We start from the raw sequence: 15,779 nt of genomic DNA, 5'->3' as shown, positions 1-15,779 counted from the left end.
TGCGCTTGACTCTGTGGGGTGGGGGACACGGAAAAGGGTTGGCGAGTCCACATTCCATTGCTTTCCTTTTATTTCATCTATAGGGATATTACATACATGAAAATCTAGTGGAAAGAATTATGAAAGTTGAATTCAAATTTTGGATATATCACCAAGTGACAACAGAAGATTGTTCTAAGAACTGACAGGAACCAACACATATAAAAGTACTTAGCATGGTTCCTAGCACATAACGCTTAATTAATTTTAGAGGTTTCTCATTGTTATTAATACTTCTGCAGACCTCCATTTCCTTCGTGGTTAAGCAGAAATGCTATGACTTTCATAACCTCATGGAGATACTGTATGAATCTCACCAGCCCCAGCTCCCAATAAAGCTGAAGACATTTCCTGAGCACTTCCTATGTCCTTACCATAGGAGGTATGGGGGGTACAAGGGCCCCGCTGAAGGAGCTTTCAGTCCTTGTCCCCCCAGAGCACAGCCTCCCAGCTACTGTGCACTGAGGTGGGTGGGCTGCGGCTGTGTTTTTTGTCATGAACCCCTCAGCCCTTAAGGCAGCTGGGGTGAAATAACTTTTTATTCCTTCTAAATTCCCCTTTATCACTCCTCCATGTACATTTCACCTCGCCCCTCCTCTTCCCTTCTCTTAGCCCCCAATCTTCAGGCTACTTTTGTAGAAGGCCCTAGTGGGCAATGAAAGAACCTGAATAAAATGAGGACAAAAATTACAGTCAGTCGATACTGTAAGTAGTATCGAGGGTGGGCTTGGGTGGAGTCAAAGCCGGTGGTCGCAGGAAAGTCTGTTGGTTTCGTTTACCAGTCTTCCACACCCCCTCCCCAACCCGCGCCCCACCAGTCAGGGGTTGGTTCTGTTCAGAACTCCTCTGTCCCTTTCTTCATCTCCGGGTTTTGCCTGCCGATTGGAAATATGAGTGGGGTAGTCACTTTCTCTCTTTCTTTCCTTTGGTTTCCTAGGTTTTTGGGTCCACTGCAATGACTCAAAGCTGAATGTATGCAGTGTCGAGGAAGTGTGCAAAACTCAAGCCTACATCCTTTTTTACACTCAAAGAACAGTTCAGGGCAATGCAAGAATTTCAGAAACCCAACTCCAAGCTCAGGTGCAGTCCAGCAACAACGATGAGGGCAGACCACGGTCCTTCCCCTGAATGGGAGGCACATTTCAAGGACTGGCTTGCTTTTAAACTATTGGTGTTCGTATATCTTTCCTCTTACAGGAAATAAGGTTTAGTGCAGGAACAGAGTACTAGGTTTGCCTCACTGGGGCTACAGCAGAGAAGGTGCTAGGTGACTCATGTTCTGTCATAAAATCTGTAGTCACTTTCTTTTGAATGGATTTGGGAATTCCCTCCTTTGATAACAAATCAAAAGGAGTAACTTCTATGAAGATTCTTTCATCAGTTGCTTCTGAATAGAGAGGATCTGGGTGGAGGAAAGAGGGGGTAAATTGATCATATGCAGCCGGGAGAGCAGCCATGTTTTCTTTCCATTACGCGATTCCCCCACTAATCAGGACTTCCTTGCGGCCCCAGAAGAACCCTCCTGATGTGAGCAGCCCTGGACAGAGCACGTGAGGTGGGGCCCTGGGCTGGCAGTTTGCTGGATGGGATTGGTTCCAAGGCAAGAGGTGAATAATGCTTTGTCCCCACAAAGGAAGTAAAGGGTTGAAACCCCTTTCAACCCCACAAAGAGTTGAAAACTTCCAGACTTCCTTTTTTTAGGGGATAGCAGTGGAAGAGTGGAATGGGATGCATAGAGCAAATTTGCCCCATGCAAAACGGGAGGTTTTTCAAGTGTCCTACCCTCCCTGGCTGCTGCTGTCATTTAATCATTCCACGTCGTCTTGAGACTGGCATGAACGTCCCTTCATTCTAAAGGAGCAGTTCATATGGGGAAGCAATAAACTGGTCCATGACTTGTTCTTTGTTGCATGCTGAGCCTAAGGGCACCCCTGGCTACCCAGTTCTGTAGCATGTCTCTGGTTCGGGTGTAGGCTAAGCACATGGTTTGGTGTAAATTGGTCATTAGGCCAGTTGTCTGAGGCTGTCTCAGAACTCAGTTGAGGGTAGGCAGGGATAGCTGGTGGTCCAGGCCTTATCTGAATGCCCATCACCGGTTCTCACCTTGGTGCAGCATGCAGCTTTTCTTAGCCTGCAGCTTCTTTCTTGCACCTGGAGGGCTAGAACATTCTTGTTCAGCACAAGGTTTGGGAACTTCTGCTTTCCTAGGGCTTAGGAATCTGCCCCCATATGTCCGAACAGTTCATGCTGCTGGTCCTGGCCTGTTTCCTCCCAAATTTGATAATCCCTACTGTTTGTTTACCCACCTACACTCAGTCCATCAGAGAGGGAAAAAAAAAAAAAAGAGTGCCCTGTCCTTTACTTAAGTGCTAGTGAAATACATATTTCTTTTTATACGGGGTCAGTTTCTAAGTGGAATGAAATTGCCCGGATGGAAACCCTCCTCCTCATCAGGCACTACCGAATTTCCCTTCTCAGTCCTGCAGTAAAAGTGAACGCAAACCGGAACTCTGACTGCGGGGGCTGCTGCAGCCCGCCTCAGCCTGTCACTATGAATGCTCATCTTCTGACTGAGTGTATCATATTAATGTTTCAATTCAGGTAGAAGTCACAGTTGTCACTTGAAGGAAGCAGATGTGGAGGGAGTTGGGGAACGGTGGGAGGTTGGGAAAAGAGCGGGTAAGAATGAGAGTCGTAGCTTGGGGGGGGTGTTGATGAGCCCCATTTCCAGAGCAGATCTGTAGCATTTGCTGTTGACCTCTTTTGAGATGGACTCTCCCATAGGACCTGTCAGACAGCACTGAGACATGGAGGAAATTCAGACAGAAAATGGCTCACCCTGATAAAGAAGGGGGAGTGACTATATTTTAAATTAAACTTGCTTTTTCCAACACTGTGAGGTTTCTGTAATATTTAGCTTTTATTTGGAAGCGATAGCGTATGGCATTTTTTATGCTATTTGGTTTATATTGTCTACTGCAGGCTTCTTTGTACAAGCTTGGCCCGGGCTCACCCTCTCCTGGACACTGTTTTAAAGTGTCACAGCTGCTCATGCTGCCAGAGGCTCTGAGGTAAAGCTATACTCTAGATCCACATTTTTTAAGTTGGTAGGATTGATGATGACTTCTTATGGCAATGGAAAAGCCCATTAACTCAAAAACAAAAACAAAAAAACAAGCAAAACCCCAAGGAGAGTAAAAAGGAAAATATAAATTGTGCCTCATCTTTCTTTGAATGCTATATTTGTTATTCTAGAAAAAGAGAACTTACAAATGGAAAAGAACTAAATAGAGCATCTACTTCATCCCTCAGGCTGTCCAGGGGGAAATACTTAAGAAAAATGAACATTTAATGGAAAATTCAAAGATCTTCAAGTTTAATTTTTAAAAATAGTTTTATACCAAATATTTATAAGAATTATGAAGCAGGTTTAAGGACTTTGTGAAATAAATGCTTAACTTAGCTGAGCACCCTTGTTATCCAATTAGTGAAATTGTTCGAAATGAGTTGGAGTAGAAACCACCCCCCGAGTCCTCACTGAGCTGCGTACTCTCGAAGGTGCCCCTGCAGTCACAGACACCTCAGGTACCCAGAGGTAGCAGCACTAGACGCTGTTGAGAAGTTAGTATTTATGGAGATTTTTATTAAAGAGTTCCCTGCTGCATAAGCCAATGGCTGTTGTGAGGGAAATGTCCCTTTGCCTTTAATTTATTTACATATTGGAAGTAGATGGATTTTTAGTTGCATCTTACTTTAAACTGAAACATTCTCAAGAGAAGATAAGAACCAGGTAGACGTTGACTAGATGCTGCCAAATCAAACCCGAGATCTCCTAACTGAACCTTACGGGGCCTGCTTCTCCCAGGCAAGTAGTTAGAGTCCCGTTCCAGGAACCCTTTGTAGTTGGCTGGTGTGTTTACTTTCTGCTGTAGCCAGCCAAGATGAATGCACCCTGGCCCTCAAAAAGGATTTTTACCTCAATCTAGTTTGACCCTCATACTTGTGGTTGCCTCTGAGATGAGCAGCCATGCTAGTGTTTTAAAAAAAAAAAAAAAAAAAAAAAAATTTAGGAATGCCCTCAACAGCCAGGAACTGAAGCTCTTAGTAAATGGTGGGCAGAGCTCTTGGCAGTTTTGATCCAGCCCCCTCTCAGGCTGAGGGGGGCAGTGCCACACTGAAAAGAATTTCCAGATGTCTCTTCAAATGTCATGAATAAAATTAGAAACTGTAGAAGTGTTCATGTGTCCTATGGACTCAATAGCAGAGTTTATTTTTGTTTTTAATGGCAAGGCTTCTAGAGTCAATGATTGTATGAGTTCCCTACTCTGGCTACACTTATATAGCTTCATCCAAGTGCAAGAACTAATGACGTGGATTGGCTGGCATGGGGCATGGCCCTGCCCAGGCCCCCGCATAAGCCTGAGAGAAATCAACAGTAGTACAGAAGGAAAACTTGGTTGGGATGGGGGGGGCGGGATGCGGGTGGGCAGGCAGGGAGGGGGGAGATGGAGTTTGTTTTACTTACTGATAAAAGCTTTGTGAACTAATTTTATACAATTCATAACATTTGGTGCCTTGTACCCAGTTACGGTTTGCATGGGATTGAAAAGATTAAGGGAAAGGATGTCGCCTTGTCATTTCGGGTGGCAAATGGGTCTGTATAGTGTAAAGGACATTTGGTATCAGACTTTTTAAAAGCATTTCATCTCATGTGTGTGAAAGATAATTATTCTTACCAGCAAGTTCTAAAATTTTACTGTAATGTCCAAAATCTTTGGATTTGTGACTATTCATCAAATGGCTGCTTTTCAAGGCAGACTATGTACCCCGTTCTTTCTCACCACCCCTTTTATGTTCCAAACATTAACTCGGTCCTTTTCGGGTAGGCTGGGAGTGCTACCTCTTCCCAAACATATACTCTACCCCTTTCGGGTTATACAAAGGGTTATACCTTATGAGTGGAAGGGTTGCTTTTCCAGCTGGTTGGGAGAGCACAAATGTTCAGAAAGGGCCTTTTTTTCTAATGCTGGGCAACTTACAGAAGTCAAACAAAAATCATTCCTCCTGAATCTTACCTTCATTAGTTCTGAAGTTCTTTTGCACAAAATTTCAGGAAGCGGTGTAGTACACAATCCCCTATATGTGAACCTTTAGATTGTAAGGCAAGCCAGTGCACTGTGTAATAAGCAAAAGAGAAGGCTCAAAGAACCTGTCCCAGCCCCCTGGCCCCTTTCCCTGGCAGGCGCCGACTGGGATGGTGCTGAGTGGCTGTGGAAGGGGAGAAGACCCAGTCTGCTCACCGGCAGGGCTGTTTACAGCCTGTTCCTTTTACTCTGACCTTAAGGTTTCCATTGAGCTCATGAGACTTCACCAAAGGGTGTTTTAAAAGCTCACCACCTGAAGCACATTTGATAATTGGTTCCTTCAGCCTAATTAGGTGAGGAGGTCGTACTTTTGGAGCAAAATCTCCCATGGCAACTAAGGTGGTTTTTTTTTACTGGGTAAGTATGCATCTCCCTGGTGGTTCAGATTCTTCTTGAAATCAGCACTAAAGCTGAAAGCGCCTTCTAAGTATGACTGTGAGTTTAGTTTAGATCTTTCACGTTTAACCATTCTCTTGGTCTAGGGCTTCGACTTTAACCTAGTGTTTATTCCTTCAACCCACACATTGCTCTAAATACACCATAGCTACTCTAGCATTGAGGCAAATGGTCATTTTTGTGGACTGTTTCCTTACTTATTTCTGCTGGCATATTTCCATTTAAAATCTAACCAGGTAGTGTAAGAGCTTTCTGTAGTACTGTGTTAACCAGCCAGGGTCCAAAATCATGTGACAGATGTGAAATTGACTTCGCCTGGGGAGAATGTTGTGTTGGAATGGTGAAAGCCAACATTTTAATTTACAGAATTAATGACTGTTCGTCGAAATTCTGGGAAATTGTAGATTTGATAGCTTTACTTGCTAAATTCTTAACACTTTGAGGAATTAAGCCAGTTTAAATGAAACCTTACCTTGCCAGTATTATGGCTTTATAAACCAACTAACAGTAAACACTGTTACTTGAAGCTAAAACATAAAAATTTTGAGTGAAATATGAATTATGCTTTGGAAGCTGCCATGTCTTAATTTTTGCTGGATTTTTATTTTCAACTTTTAAAAACTTTATAAAATAGAACTGTTCACAGTTATGAGTAGATCGGGTCACAGACTTCAAGGATCTGTTTCATACCTATGAAGAAGAGACAGGAGGTGCTGGTATTTCTTGTCTTAGCAGTGGTCTGATGCAGATCTGAAGGGGCTCAGAATCTCATCTATGGCTTAAAAGTTTCCTTCCTGGTCACCATCTGGGAGGTGATGCCTTCAAACCTAAGCCCTGCTCTCGTGTACGTGACCCTTCCTCATCTTAACACCCAGTAAGAAGGGTGTTAACACCTGTCAAATCATCTGTGGTCCCAGTAGATAGATTCTTAGAGGGTACTGGCTTCATGGTAAGCCATCCACAGTCCTGAATTCACACACGCTCAAACTCCTCCCCAACAGATGGGACCTATCTGATTACTGCAAGAGAATGGTGCTTTGTAAAATATATATACACAGTCTAATTCTCAAACAGATTTCTGAGCGAGATTTATGCCGATAAGGTCAAAAAAGTGGACTGTTTTGTCCTATTTACCTTCTGTGAACAGACTGCTAGACAGCTGTCAACTCTTCACAATTAAGGCCACTGTGGAGCATTCATACTGACCCCCCCCCTTTCCATGTCCTTTAATCCCATACCAGTTGCATAGGACACTTGGCATGGAAAAGCGGGATTTTAAAAAATGACTAGTAGATGGGGTGCCTGGCTGGCTCAGTCAGAAGAGCATGTGACTCTTGATCTCAAGGTCATGAGTTCGAGCCCCACACTGGGTGCAGAGAGATTAAATAAACTTAAAAAATAAATAAATAAATAATGCCTAAAATAAATCAACTGGGGAGGGGGGGAATGCCTGGGGAAACTGTCTTTATCGCCACATCTCTCTGAGCCTACATGAGTCTTTTCCATGCCAGTTCTTTACATACTCCATTTCCAAAGAACTCCTAACTCTTGGACAGTTACACTATTGCAAATTTAGGGTCAGAAAACCTCTATTTCCATGTGAAGAAAGCAGCTTCCTCCAGCAGTGTCACTTCAGTGCCCACTGCCCAGGCTTGCTTACACCTTGCCTCCACTGCACATGACTGCCCTCCTTCGACCAACAAATCCCACTTGACGACAGCAACAATGCCCCTCTGGTGCCTGGAAAACCCACCTGGTGCACTAAAATGCTATGCAACACCAAATGGCTTCTTCCCCTAGTTCTGCTCAAAAGTGGAAATTCCTCAAAAATAAGTTTCACCTTATGTTGACATCAATGTACAGTGGCTACAGTTTCCTTCTTTCTTTTTTTTTTTCCTTTTAATATGAAGCAAACCACCTCTGTTACAATCCATGTTTGGGGGCTTGTTCCTGTCTCTGGAGTGTGAAATATAAATCATGTTTTTATGATTTTTGTAAATCTTGACTTTTTACACCTTGTTTTTGTAAGCTGAAGTTTCTTATTAAAAGAATAAAATGATTCTTTGTGTACAGTCTTTATTCCAAATATTTGTTAAAATACCATTAGGTATTCCTCAGGACAAGAGCAAAGATCACCCCCTGCAGAAACTTAGGAACTATGTACAGAACTTTACAGAACAGAGGACAACACTTGGGTTGCAACGTGACTGCTGACCAGAGAACGGAATTCTGAGTGGGCTCAGTGGAGAAAAGGAAATTGGGAAGGGAAGGTGCCCGTCTGAATGAAACTTCAACTTCCATCAGGGCAAGTCTTGTGCCGGTCACAGATTGGAGGCTCTGTTTTTGGAAGGTTCAAGGAGAGCACAGGGGGTCCCATGTGTCTGCAATCAGACCACAGGACAACACGTGACATTAGAACTATAAAAGCACTGGAAGGAAATTAGTAAGAGACTCAAAATTTCTTGCAACATCTGTAAACACATTTAACTAGGAATAATAGCCACGGGACTTCTGGAAGTCTCCTTCCTGTATTTTGTGAATAGATTATATAAATTACTGCTTCTCTCAACCTCTAGAGCTCCTAGACACGCAGAGCAGTAGTTAAGTGCTTACCTATTTGGCTACACCCCTGGCTGAGGTGCCATTAGGTCAATGTCACTCAAATTCCTGGCCAGCCAAACGCCTGCGGCAAAAAGTCCCAAATTGAGGATCAAGTTCCTGGAAAAAGGAAGTTTCATTTACCCTGTGGTCACGGAGTCACTTGTCTTTAGTTAACGAAAGATACTGGGGGAAAAGACTGACCATCACCACCCTGGAAAAACCTTCCGAGGCAAAAACACTGGGTTCTAGAATCGCAGGAACGTAGGGCTTTACAACGGTAGGCTGCCCAAGACCTACATGGTTACTGAGAGTTCGTTTCTCTAGCTAATAAGGGCAGGATCTAATGCAAAGGCCTTAATAATTAAGCACTCGCCCAGGGCCGAAAAGCTTGTTTGTGTTGGCGCCTCTTTTCCCCCTGGTCCCCCTGGTCAGGGTGAGATTCTCTAGACATAGCCAACTAACTCAAAAGATCGCTTCTGTCGCACGAGAACTCTCCCAGTCAAGGACCGCTCCAAAGCACAGCCAAAGCCACTAAGAGGCCAAGATGCTGGCAATATACAGGGGCCAGCCTGGGCCAAGAAGGGAGGTAGAGAAGGTAGGCAGAGGGGCTCGGAGGACCAGAACGGGACAAGTTCCCGGGTCTTCGGTTACCTCCGGAAATCGTTCCTGTCGGTGGCGAAGCGGTAAACGCCCCGGAGCCAATCTCCCACGTTGTCGGGAATTTCGGGTGCTTCATTTGGCGCGCCGGCAGCGCTCACGCCAACCCCGCTGGAAGCCATAGCAGCACCCTCGGGACCCGCAAGGCTTCTCCCGACGCACCGTGTGGGCGCCGGCGCAGCACGCAACTTCCGGTCTCGCACTTCCGCCGGCGACGGGCCGGCAGGGGGCGCCGCTGCTCCCCCGGGGTCGGGCGCGTGGGGGAGAGGGAGAACTCCCGGGCTGCGCGTCCACGAGCTCCGCAAGGCGGGGAGCGCGGCCCCGCACTACCGTCGCCGGGTCGCGTCCCACCCCGGCACCCCCCGGCCTTCGGCTCGCCAACCTGGGCACCGCCACACGTGGTCTCTGAGTGACCACTTCATTGGCTCAGGAAGATGCTGAGCATGGGGCTGTCCTAGCCTGTGGGGGTGAGCCTAGGGGCTAGTTCAGCAGGGGATGCGTAGCTTTGCGGGGTGGGGTTCCCCAAGAAAGTCTCCGTCAGAAGTGATAGATTTTGCAGGCTTAAGAGGGCGCACACCAAGTTTGTGATCTGGCCGCCTCTCCCAGGCGTGCCCCTGATTGCGTTCAGTCTAGGATTTTTAGAGGGGGGGAGGAGAGCCTAGCTCTCCCACCTAACAGATCACATCCCCTCCCCCTTCTCCGGGCTGCGCCACTAGCAAATGGTGCAGTGCTTCCTGGAGGTGTCGCTGTGCCCAGCCTGGAGGCTTCCGGGGGTCTTCCACGGACCGGGAAGGCGCTGACCTAAGAAAAAGCCTTCGGGTTCCGAGTCAGAAGAAGAGGAGCAGGTGGGGCAGGGGGCGTCCTCCTTGGCATCGAGGGGCGTCTCCCGCCCTTTGGTGGGTGCCTCCGCCTCGTCCCCAGCTCGACCCTCCTGCTCCGGACTGGATCGAAGTCGCCCCCTCTGGGTTTCCGGACTGGAGCGGGAGGCAGCGGCGAGAAGGGCTGCCCGGGAGATGGTAGCGGCGTCCAGCGGGGCGCAGTCTCCCTCTGCAACTCTCTCGAGTCTCGCCTCCCCTGTTCCGGGCCGGGTCAGAAACGCCCATCTCAGAGCCTGGAGTCTCCCTCTCCCGGATCCGAGCGGGGCGGGCCCAGAAGCCAGTTCCAGCCAGGATCCGGCCTCCCGCCCCGCCCCCGAGCCGTGCGCGCCGCCGCCGCCGCCGCGACTCCTCTCCCGGGCTCCCCCGCCCCTCCCCGCCGCCGCCCACCAGAGGGCGGCCGCGTCCCCAGTCCGGGAGCGAGTCCCGCGCCGCAGCCCCAGCGGTGGCGCGGGGTGGGTTCGGGAGGCCCTTGGAGCGCTCCGGCCAGGGACGCGCGGTGAGAGCTGCGGGCCCCGAGGCTCGGGTCTGGGGGGTGCGGTGCGGTGACGGGGGCGCTGCTGGAGGGACGGGACGGCGTGGGACCGGGGCGAGGGTCCCAGCCCGGGAGAATCCCCTCCTCAGCCCAGCCCAAGCCGCTGCCCCCTTCCCCCTTGATCTGCACCTTCTCCCTTACCAAGCGGCGCCCTCCCTTCCAGTGTTGGGGCCTGGCTCGAGCCGGCATTCGAGTAGCGACTCTTAAAGCAGCGGGGGCAGCAGGGGCGGCCCCCCGGCAAGGCATAACGTCCCCCGCCCAAGGGCCCGGCGCAGTCCTGGCAGCAGAAGTGGTTCTCGTGCCAGCGCCGTCCCTCCGCCTCGGTGCAGCGCCGGGAGAAGATCAGCTGGGAGAGGGAGGGAGAACAGCTCATTCATTCATTCATTCATTCACTCATTCATTCACCCAGTAACCACGCCTTATACCCAGTTAACGCTAAAGCACGTCTACAGACATCCCATTTGATCTACTCTTCCACTCTCGGATGCAGGGAGGGCTGATTGGCCTAGCCAGAATCCCGCTAGCAGGTGGCACAGCCTGAAGAAGAGAGACCCCGGTCGCCTGGACTCCCAACCCAGGGTTCCGCGCGGTCTCTTATGCTGACATTATGGCAGGTCCTCGCCTGATCAGGCACAGCACTGGGCACCCGAGATGAACGGCTGTCCAACAGTCCCTGCTCCGGAGAAATTCTCTCAGTCCAAGAAAAGCTGGGGGACTCCGTTTGCAGTGGGGGAGGGCACAAGGCAACGGGTCCCCACGCCCAGAACTCAAGGTCCCAGGCTGGTTCTGAGTTCTTCGCTCCGCGGTACTGGCAGAGGTGTCCCCTTACACCCTGCCACGTTGGGCCCTGGGCAGCCCCCTCCCAGCAACCCGCGTCTGGCCCGTACCTGGTCGCAGGCCGGGCAGCGCGGCCGCAGCAGCTCTGCGTGATGACGGCCGCAGTAGAGACGCCCGTCGTGGGAGAAGTAGATGAGGTGTAGCAGGGCCTGGCCGCAGGCCTGGCAGGCAAAGCACGCCGGGTGCCAGCCGCGCCGCTCTCCGGCCGGGGCTGCGCACACTCCGTACTCGCCTGGCCTCAGCGGCTCCCTGCACTGCCAGGCGGGGGGCCGGGGGGGGGGGGGCGGGTTGCTGGGCTGCACAGAGGCCACACTCGCTCCTAGCTTCCCTCCTGGCTCTTCCACCCCAACCCCAACCTAACTGTTCTCCCCATACGCCCGGCAAGCCCACCTCCACTGCAGGCCCCACCCAGAACCCCTAAACTTGGCTTCTCTTTTTCAAGTGGGCCAAACTGTCAATCCCCAACACCCGCCCCCCGCCGGCCCCCCATCCCTGGAGCTCGCCCCTTCTGCAGAAGTGAGAAGGCAAAGGGGAATGGGGGAGGGCACTACATACCTTCTCACAGGTGTGTTCTGCCAGCTTGGGAGGTACCAGGCAGGCCACCCCCTGTCCCAGGGCCTCCCGCCTCCGCTGGGCACAGAAGAGCCGCAGCTCGGCCAGCTCATCCTCCCCAAGGGCCAGGCAGTAGCGCTCCTGCAGAAACAGGCCTCCACTGAGACTGGGAGAGCCCCAGCAGGCAAGACTGGAGCTTGACTGGAGGGAGAAGGCTTAGCTGCTGGGTCAAAGGAAGGTTGTAGAAGCTCCCGGAGGTGCAGAAGATAACAGCGCAGAAGGGCATTGAGAAGGAGAGGGAGAGAGGGAAGAGAGATGGAGGGGTCTACCCCAGTCTCACCTCCCCCCAGGAATGGCCACCACTCAGGTCCTGACAGCCCACAGCACTGAGCCCTGTCACCACAAATTTAGATCCCTACCCCCAGTGAGCTGGGGCTCACTATCACTTTCTGTTGTTTTTCCAATTTATGCCACGTTCTCCTGTCTTGCCCCCCTCCCTCCCGGAACTGAAGTGTAAGCCTTTAGTCTGGGCACACATAGGGCCTCAATAAATACTTGACCACACTCTCTACATTGGTACATTCCATTATTGGTTTCAAAAGTGGTTCATGTCCATTTTCTCATTTGCTCTTCAACTAAGCATTGTGGGCAGGGCAGATGCTATTGCACCCATTGTGTAGACTTGAAAACTCAGGCTGGGGATGGGGGATGACTTCTCCAATCAGTGGCATAGCCAGCCAGGCCCTAGATCCATGTTCTCTGGCTTCTGGACCCACAGTAAATAGAGAGAGGGAGGTGAGAGCTCGGGACGCTGGAGAGAGGGAGAGACCCACATCACTGTCCTGTGGAGGCAGCTGCTGCAGGAGGATCCGAAGCCCAGGCCAGTTGGAGGCCCCGCCGGTGTCCAGGCCAGGGAGCCCCAAGCTCAGAACTTTAGGATCCTGAGGAGATGCAGCAGGAGAGGGGTGGTTAGGTTTGCCTTCCTCTTCTTTCCTCCCTCCTCACTGCCACCTCTTCTCCAATCTGGAATGACTTCCAAGCACCCCCTCCTTCAAGATCAAGATAAGGACAGCTGATCCACTCTGGCATCTGTGGTCTGATTGAGGCAGGTTGGGGAGCCCCCACGCCCCAAAATGGAATCCTTTCTTATGCTTTAAATCACCCCTCTTTACTTCATTGGGCCAAAGCCTACAGTCTGCTTTGACAACACAGACCACCCCCCCACCCAGAGATAATGTGTATTCATGTAGGTAAGTTTAAAGTCAAACCCCCGGTCTCCCATCCTGAGGGGGCTGTAGAGACAGAGATTCCTGCAAAGAGAAAAGGGCCATGGGAGGCTGGGCACAAAGGCTAACTACCTTCCAGGTGGTGGAAGTGGGAGGAGGTCTGTAGGATGGAGGGCACGTTGGGTCTCAGAGGGAAGGGAAGGGCTCCCACTACCTGAGCAGACGTCTCCTCAGGGTGCTCCTCTGGCAAGTGGCCTGGGTCACTGTCTGAGTTGGCTGGAGGACCTGGCTCCTGAGGGCTGAGGCTCTCCCCCTCGTGGGGCCAGTCAGAGTTCAGCCCTGACATTGTGACAAAGTCTGCCCAGAAAACAAGAACACCTTCCATTTATTGGCCCCTTACAATGTGCCAGGCCATGCTAAGTGCTCTGCAGGAATTATCTCCTTCCATCCTCCCAACAACCAGAAGACATGGGTGGTATTCCTGTTCCCATTGTATAGATGGCTACACTGAGGCTCAGGGAGCATAAATGCCTGAGGTCACATAGCTACTAAGTGGCTGAGCCAGATCTTGAGGCCAGGCCTTTCGGCTCCAGAGTTTCTGAAGCTCAAATTCTGGGGTTGCCCAAGATTGGGAAGGAGGCAAGAGGAGGCTTTTCTAGTGAGCCTTTGCGCAGACTGGCCCCTTCCCCGCCTCCCCAGCCTTAACTCCGCCATTCCTCATTGTGCACTGACTACCCCAGTGAGCCTGAGTCCTCCACACCCCCAACACAGGCCCCACTTTTCCAGCTGTAGGCTCAGGCCAGGTAAAAGGACCACGTCACCAGGAAGCCCTTCTCAGCCCTTCTCAGCCCCTCCAGCCAATACCAGCTCTCCCTTCCCTGAGCTCCAGAAGTACGTACAGTCTGCACCCCGAGGTTTCGTACTAATGTTTCTCTTTGTGCCCTCTGCCCGTCTCAGTTCCTCATCTAGTCTCTAAGCTCGAGGACAGAGGAAAATCTTGTGCTTCTGGCTTCTACCTACAGCAGCAATTTCCAGTTTCACCGGATAATTCTCAACACATCTCTCCAGCCCTCCTTGGGGCCGGCCCTAGCAGGACCAGAGTATCTTGGGGGTGGGGGTGACTACTGAAGTAGAAAAGGGATGGGCCCTGCCCTCAAGGGGCTCATAGTCCAGTGGCTAAGAGATGAGACCCGGCAGAATGAGGCTGGGGCTCTGGGCAGGTATATACAGCACCTTAGGAAGAAAAAGAACCAGAGCAAACTTTTCTATAATGTTTACTTTGTGCAAGGGACTATACTAGCATTTTACATACTATAATGCATCCTCAAAACAATCCTATCAGGTAGTTTCTGTTATCCCATTTGATGGTTGAAACAAATTGAGGTAAACTTGCCTAAGGTCACACTAGAAAGCTGAGGGATGTCCTAGGTTGAGGTTGCCTTTGAGATCCGGGATGGATTCTGACAGCAGCTGGGCACAGGAGGGCCTCACCAAATCCCAGGTCTCTAGAAGACCCAGCTGTGGAGTTGGGAACAAGGTTTGGACTGTAACAGTTACATTGCTTCCCAGCCCTGAGCACCCACCCCCGCACACCTTCAGACGTCCTGAGCCACCCATCCCTGCTTCCACACCCATCTGCTTCCTTCCTGTTCTGTCCCTCTGGTCAGTTTCCTGTGGAAAGCAGCCACGATGGGCTGTTTACGTTCAGGGCCAAGAGGAACCACTTCCCCTAAAAGCACCGCCCCTGCTCCAGGCAGCAAGAGGCGTTTGGGAGAGGGTCCGGCACAGAATAGGGGCCATCTGGGACCTCAGAGTGGATTTGCACCCTCTCTTCCAGGTTATAGTTTGTATGAAATTGCCGCCCACAGAAACAATGCTCAGAAATCAGCTCTCACCCCTCACCCTTCCTCCCCCCGCCCCACCTCTACTCAGCACTGGACCAGATCTTACTAACACGCTGGATTCCTTCAAGAATTACCCTCCCCTCAGGGCTGAACCCCTTCTGCCCCCCCCCTCCCCGCGCAGGTGCAACCGGGCTCAAGAGTTCCACCTTCCCAATTCACCCCTGCCTTCGAGGGCAGAGCCGGCGCGGCCCTAGGGACTGGGGAGGTAAAAGGATGGGAAGGTTTCCCGCGGACAGTGAGAGGGAGAAGAGAAGTGTCCGGTCCTGCCAAGTACCCTCTCGACAGATCCCCAAAGTTTTTTCTTGGACTTCCCCGGGAGTCCGCTGGGGTTCCCAGTCTGGCTGCTGGGAGTTTACGGGAGGGAATGGGATTCCGCTGGGGTCTCACCCTCGCTGCGCGCCGGTGTCCGGGCCGTTCTGGACAGACCCCGCCGTCGGTCCCCACACCCAGTCCCCACCCCGAGGCCTCCCCGACTGCCTCTGCCCGCCCCGGGAGCGCCGCCCTTCCTCTCCCACGCCCCTGCCCGCCCCTCCCGGACTGGCAGAGCTGGCGGCTCGGGAGAGCCTCTGGAGTTGCAGCCTGAAGGAAAGAATTTGGGGGATCTCAGGGTGGAAAGTGTGCAGGCTCCACTGCCCCCCTCCCCACTTCCAGGGGTTTAGCGCCGGTACCGCGCCCCAGCGGGGACAGGGCAGACACCTGGGAGCCGAACAGAACGCTTTTCGGAGCGAGCAGGTCCCTCCCAGACCCTCCGGCGGGTCTTCTAGCCCCGCCCCTCTCTGGATGTCCTCACCCTCACCCAGTTGCCTCCGCCTGTCCCCAGCCCTTTTTTAGGGATCCCTCGCCTTGCCCTTCTCCCTTCTGTCCCTTCAGGCCCTTCCCCCACCTTTTTTGTCTCTCCCCCACCCCGGTCCCTTTTCTGATCCCGGGAGTGGAAACCTCTGGTCCCATCTCCGGTTCCCTCCTCAGTCCCGCCCCGCGTCTCGCGCCCCGCCCCGCCCCGCCCCGGCACCGCT

At 51.6% G+C, this 15,779-nt stretch overlaps 3 protein-coding genes across 14 annotated transcripts in view; 1 reads left to right on the top strand and 2 right to left on the bottom strand.

Annotated features, from left to right (window-relative positions):
- The window catches only part of USP49 (ubiquitin specific peptidase 49), an 88,494-nt gene extending 80,855 nt beyond the window's left edge, over positions 1 to 7,639 (top strand). For 4 of the 5 annotated variants that reach the window (XM_064597592.1, XM_054505848.2, XM_064597591.1 and 1 more), the window contains one exon: positions 977 to 7,639. In XM_064597592.1, the coding sequence (XP_064453662.1) occupies positions 977 to 1,167 (191 nt within the window). In that variant the 3' untranslated portion in view covers positions 1,168 to 7,639. The remainder of the gene's footprint in view (positions 1 to 976) is intronic. The other variant, XM_054505850.2, reaches the window with a different exon arrangement.
- TOMM6 (translocase of outer mitochondrial membrane 6) lies at positions 7,639 to 8,966 on the bottom strand. The gene is made up of 3 exons (XM_045866886.3): positions 8,832 to 8,966; positions 8,193 to 8,297; positions 7,639 to 7,960 (listed from the first exon to the last, which is right to left on the bottom strand). Exons 1-2 carry the CDS (start codon positions 8,957 to 8,959, stop codon positions 8,201 to 8,203), a joined length of 225 nt encoding a protein of 74 aa, XP_045722842.1. The 5' UTR covers positions 8,960 to 8,966; the 3' UTR covers positions 7,639 to 7,960; positions 8,193 to 8,200.
- A 583-nt stretch (positions 8,967 to 9,549) lies between these two features.
- PRICKLE4 (prickle planar cell polarity protein 4) lies at positions 9,550 to 15,671 on the bottom strand. 8 transcript variants are annotated; one of them, XM_064597595.1, is made up of 8 exons: positions 15,650 to 15,669; positions 14,256 to 14,380; positions 13,077 to 13,219; positions 12,470 to 12,577; positions 11,640 to 11,777; positions 11,135 to 11,338; positions 10,389 to 10,593; positions 9,550 to 9,911 (listed from the first exon to the last, which is right to left on the bottom strand). In XM_064597595.1, exons 3-8 carry the CDS (start codon positions 13,206 to 13,208, stop codon positions 9,550 to 9,552), a joined length of 1,149 nt encoding a protein of 382 aa, XP_064453665.1. In that variant the 5' UTR covers positions 13,209 to 13,219; positions 14,256 to 14,380; positions 15,650 to 15,669. The 8 variants fall into 8 exon arrangements, with proteins under 8 accessions (XP_064453665.1, XP_064453664.1, XP_064453663.1 ...); XM_064597594.1 differs by lacking the exon at positions 15,650 to 15,669 and adding an exon at positions 15,154 to 15,268; XM_064597593.1 differs by having other exon boundaries at positions 13,077 to 14,380; positions 15,650 to 15,671.
- Between the last annotated feature and the right edge of the window lie 108 nt (positions 15,672 to 15,779).

This window comes from Mirounga angustirostris, unplaced genomic scaffold, assembly GCF_029215605.1.
Source record: "Mirounga angustirostris isolate CCGP_5_RB_7025 unplaced genomic scaffold, mMirAng1.0.hap1 SCAF_8, whole genome shotgun sequence".
Lineage (NCBI taxonomy): Eukaryota > Metazoa > Chordata > Mammalia > Carnivora > Phocidae > Mirounga > Mirounga angustirostris.
This window is presented reverse-complemented; position numbering and strand designations above follow the sequence as displayed.

Bases quoted from the DNA above. Each gene is read 5' to 3' on its own strand.
- PRICKLE4 (XM_064597593.1), bottom strand. From the start codon at position 13,247: ATGGAAGGTGTTCTTGTTTTCTGGGCAGACTTTGTCACAATGTCAGGG. The intron at 10,594-11,134 runs GTACGGGCCAGA...TCCCTCTCCCAG, and splicing joins GCTGCCCGGCCTGCGACCAG to CTGATCTTCTCCCGGCGCTG. The intron at 9,912-10,388 runs GTAAGGGAGAAG...GGCCCGGAACAG, and splicing joins GGAAGGGAGGGCGCCGCTTG to GGGAGGCGAGACTCGAGAGA.
- TOMM6 (XM_045866886.3), bottom strand. From the start codon at position 8,959: ATGGCTTCCAGCGGGGTTGGCGTGAGCGCTGCCGGCGCGCCAAATGAA. The intron at 8,298-8,831 runs GTAACCGAAGAC...TCCTTTTTCCAG, and splicing joins GACAGGAACGATTTCCGGAG to GAACTTGATCCTCAATTTGG.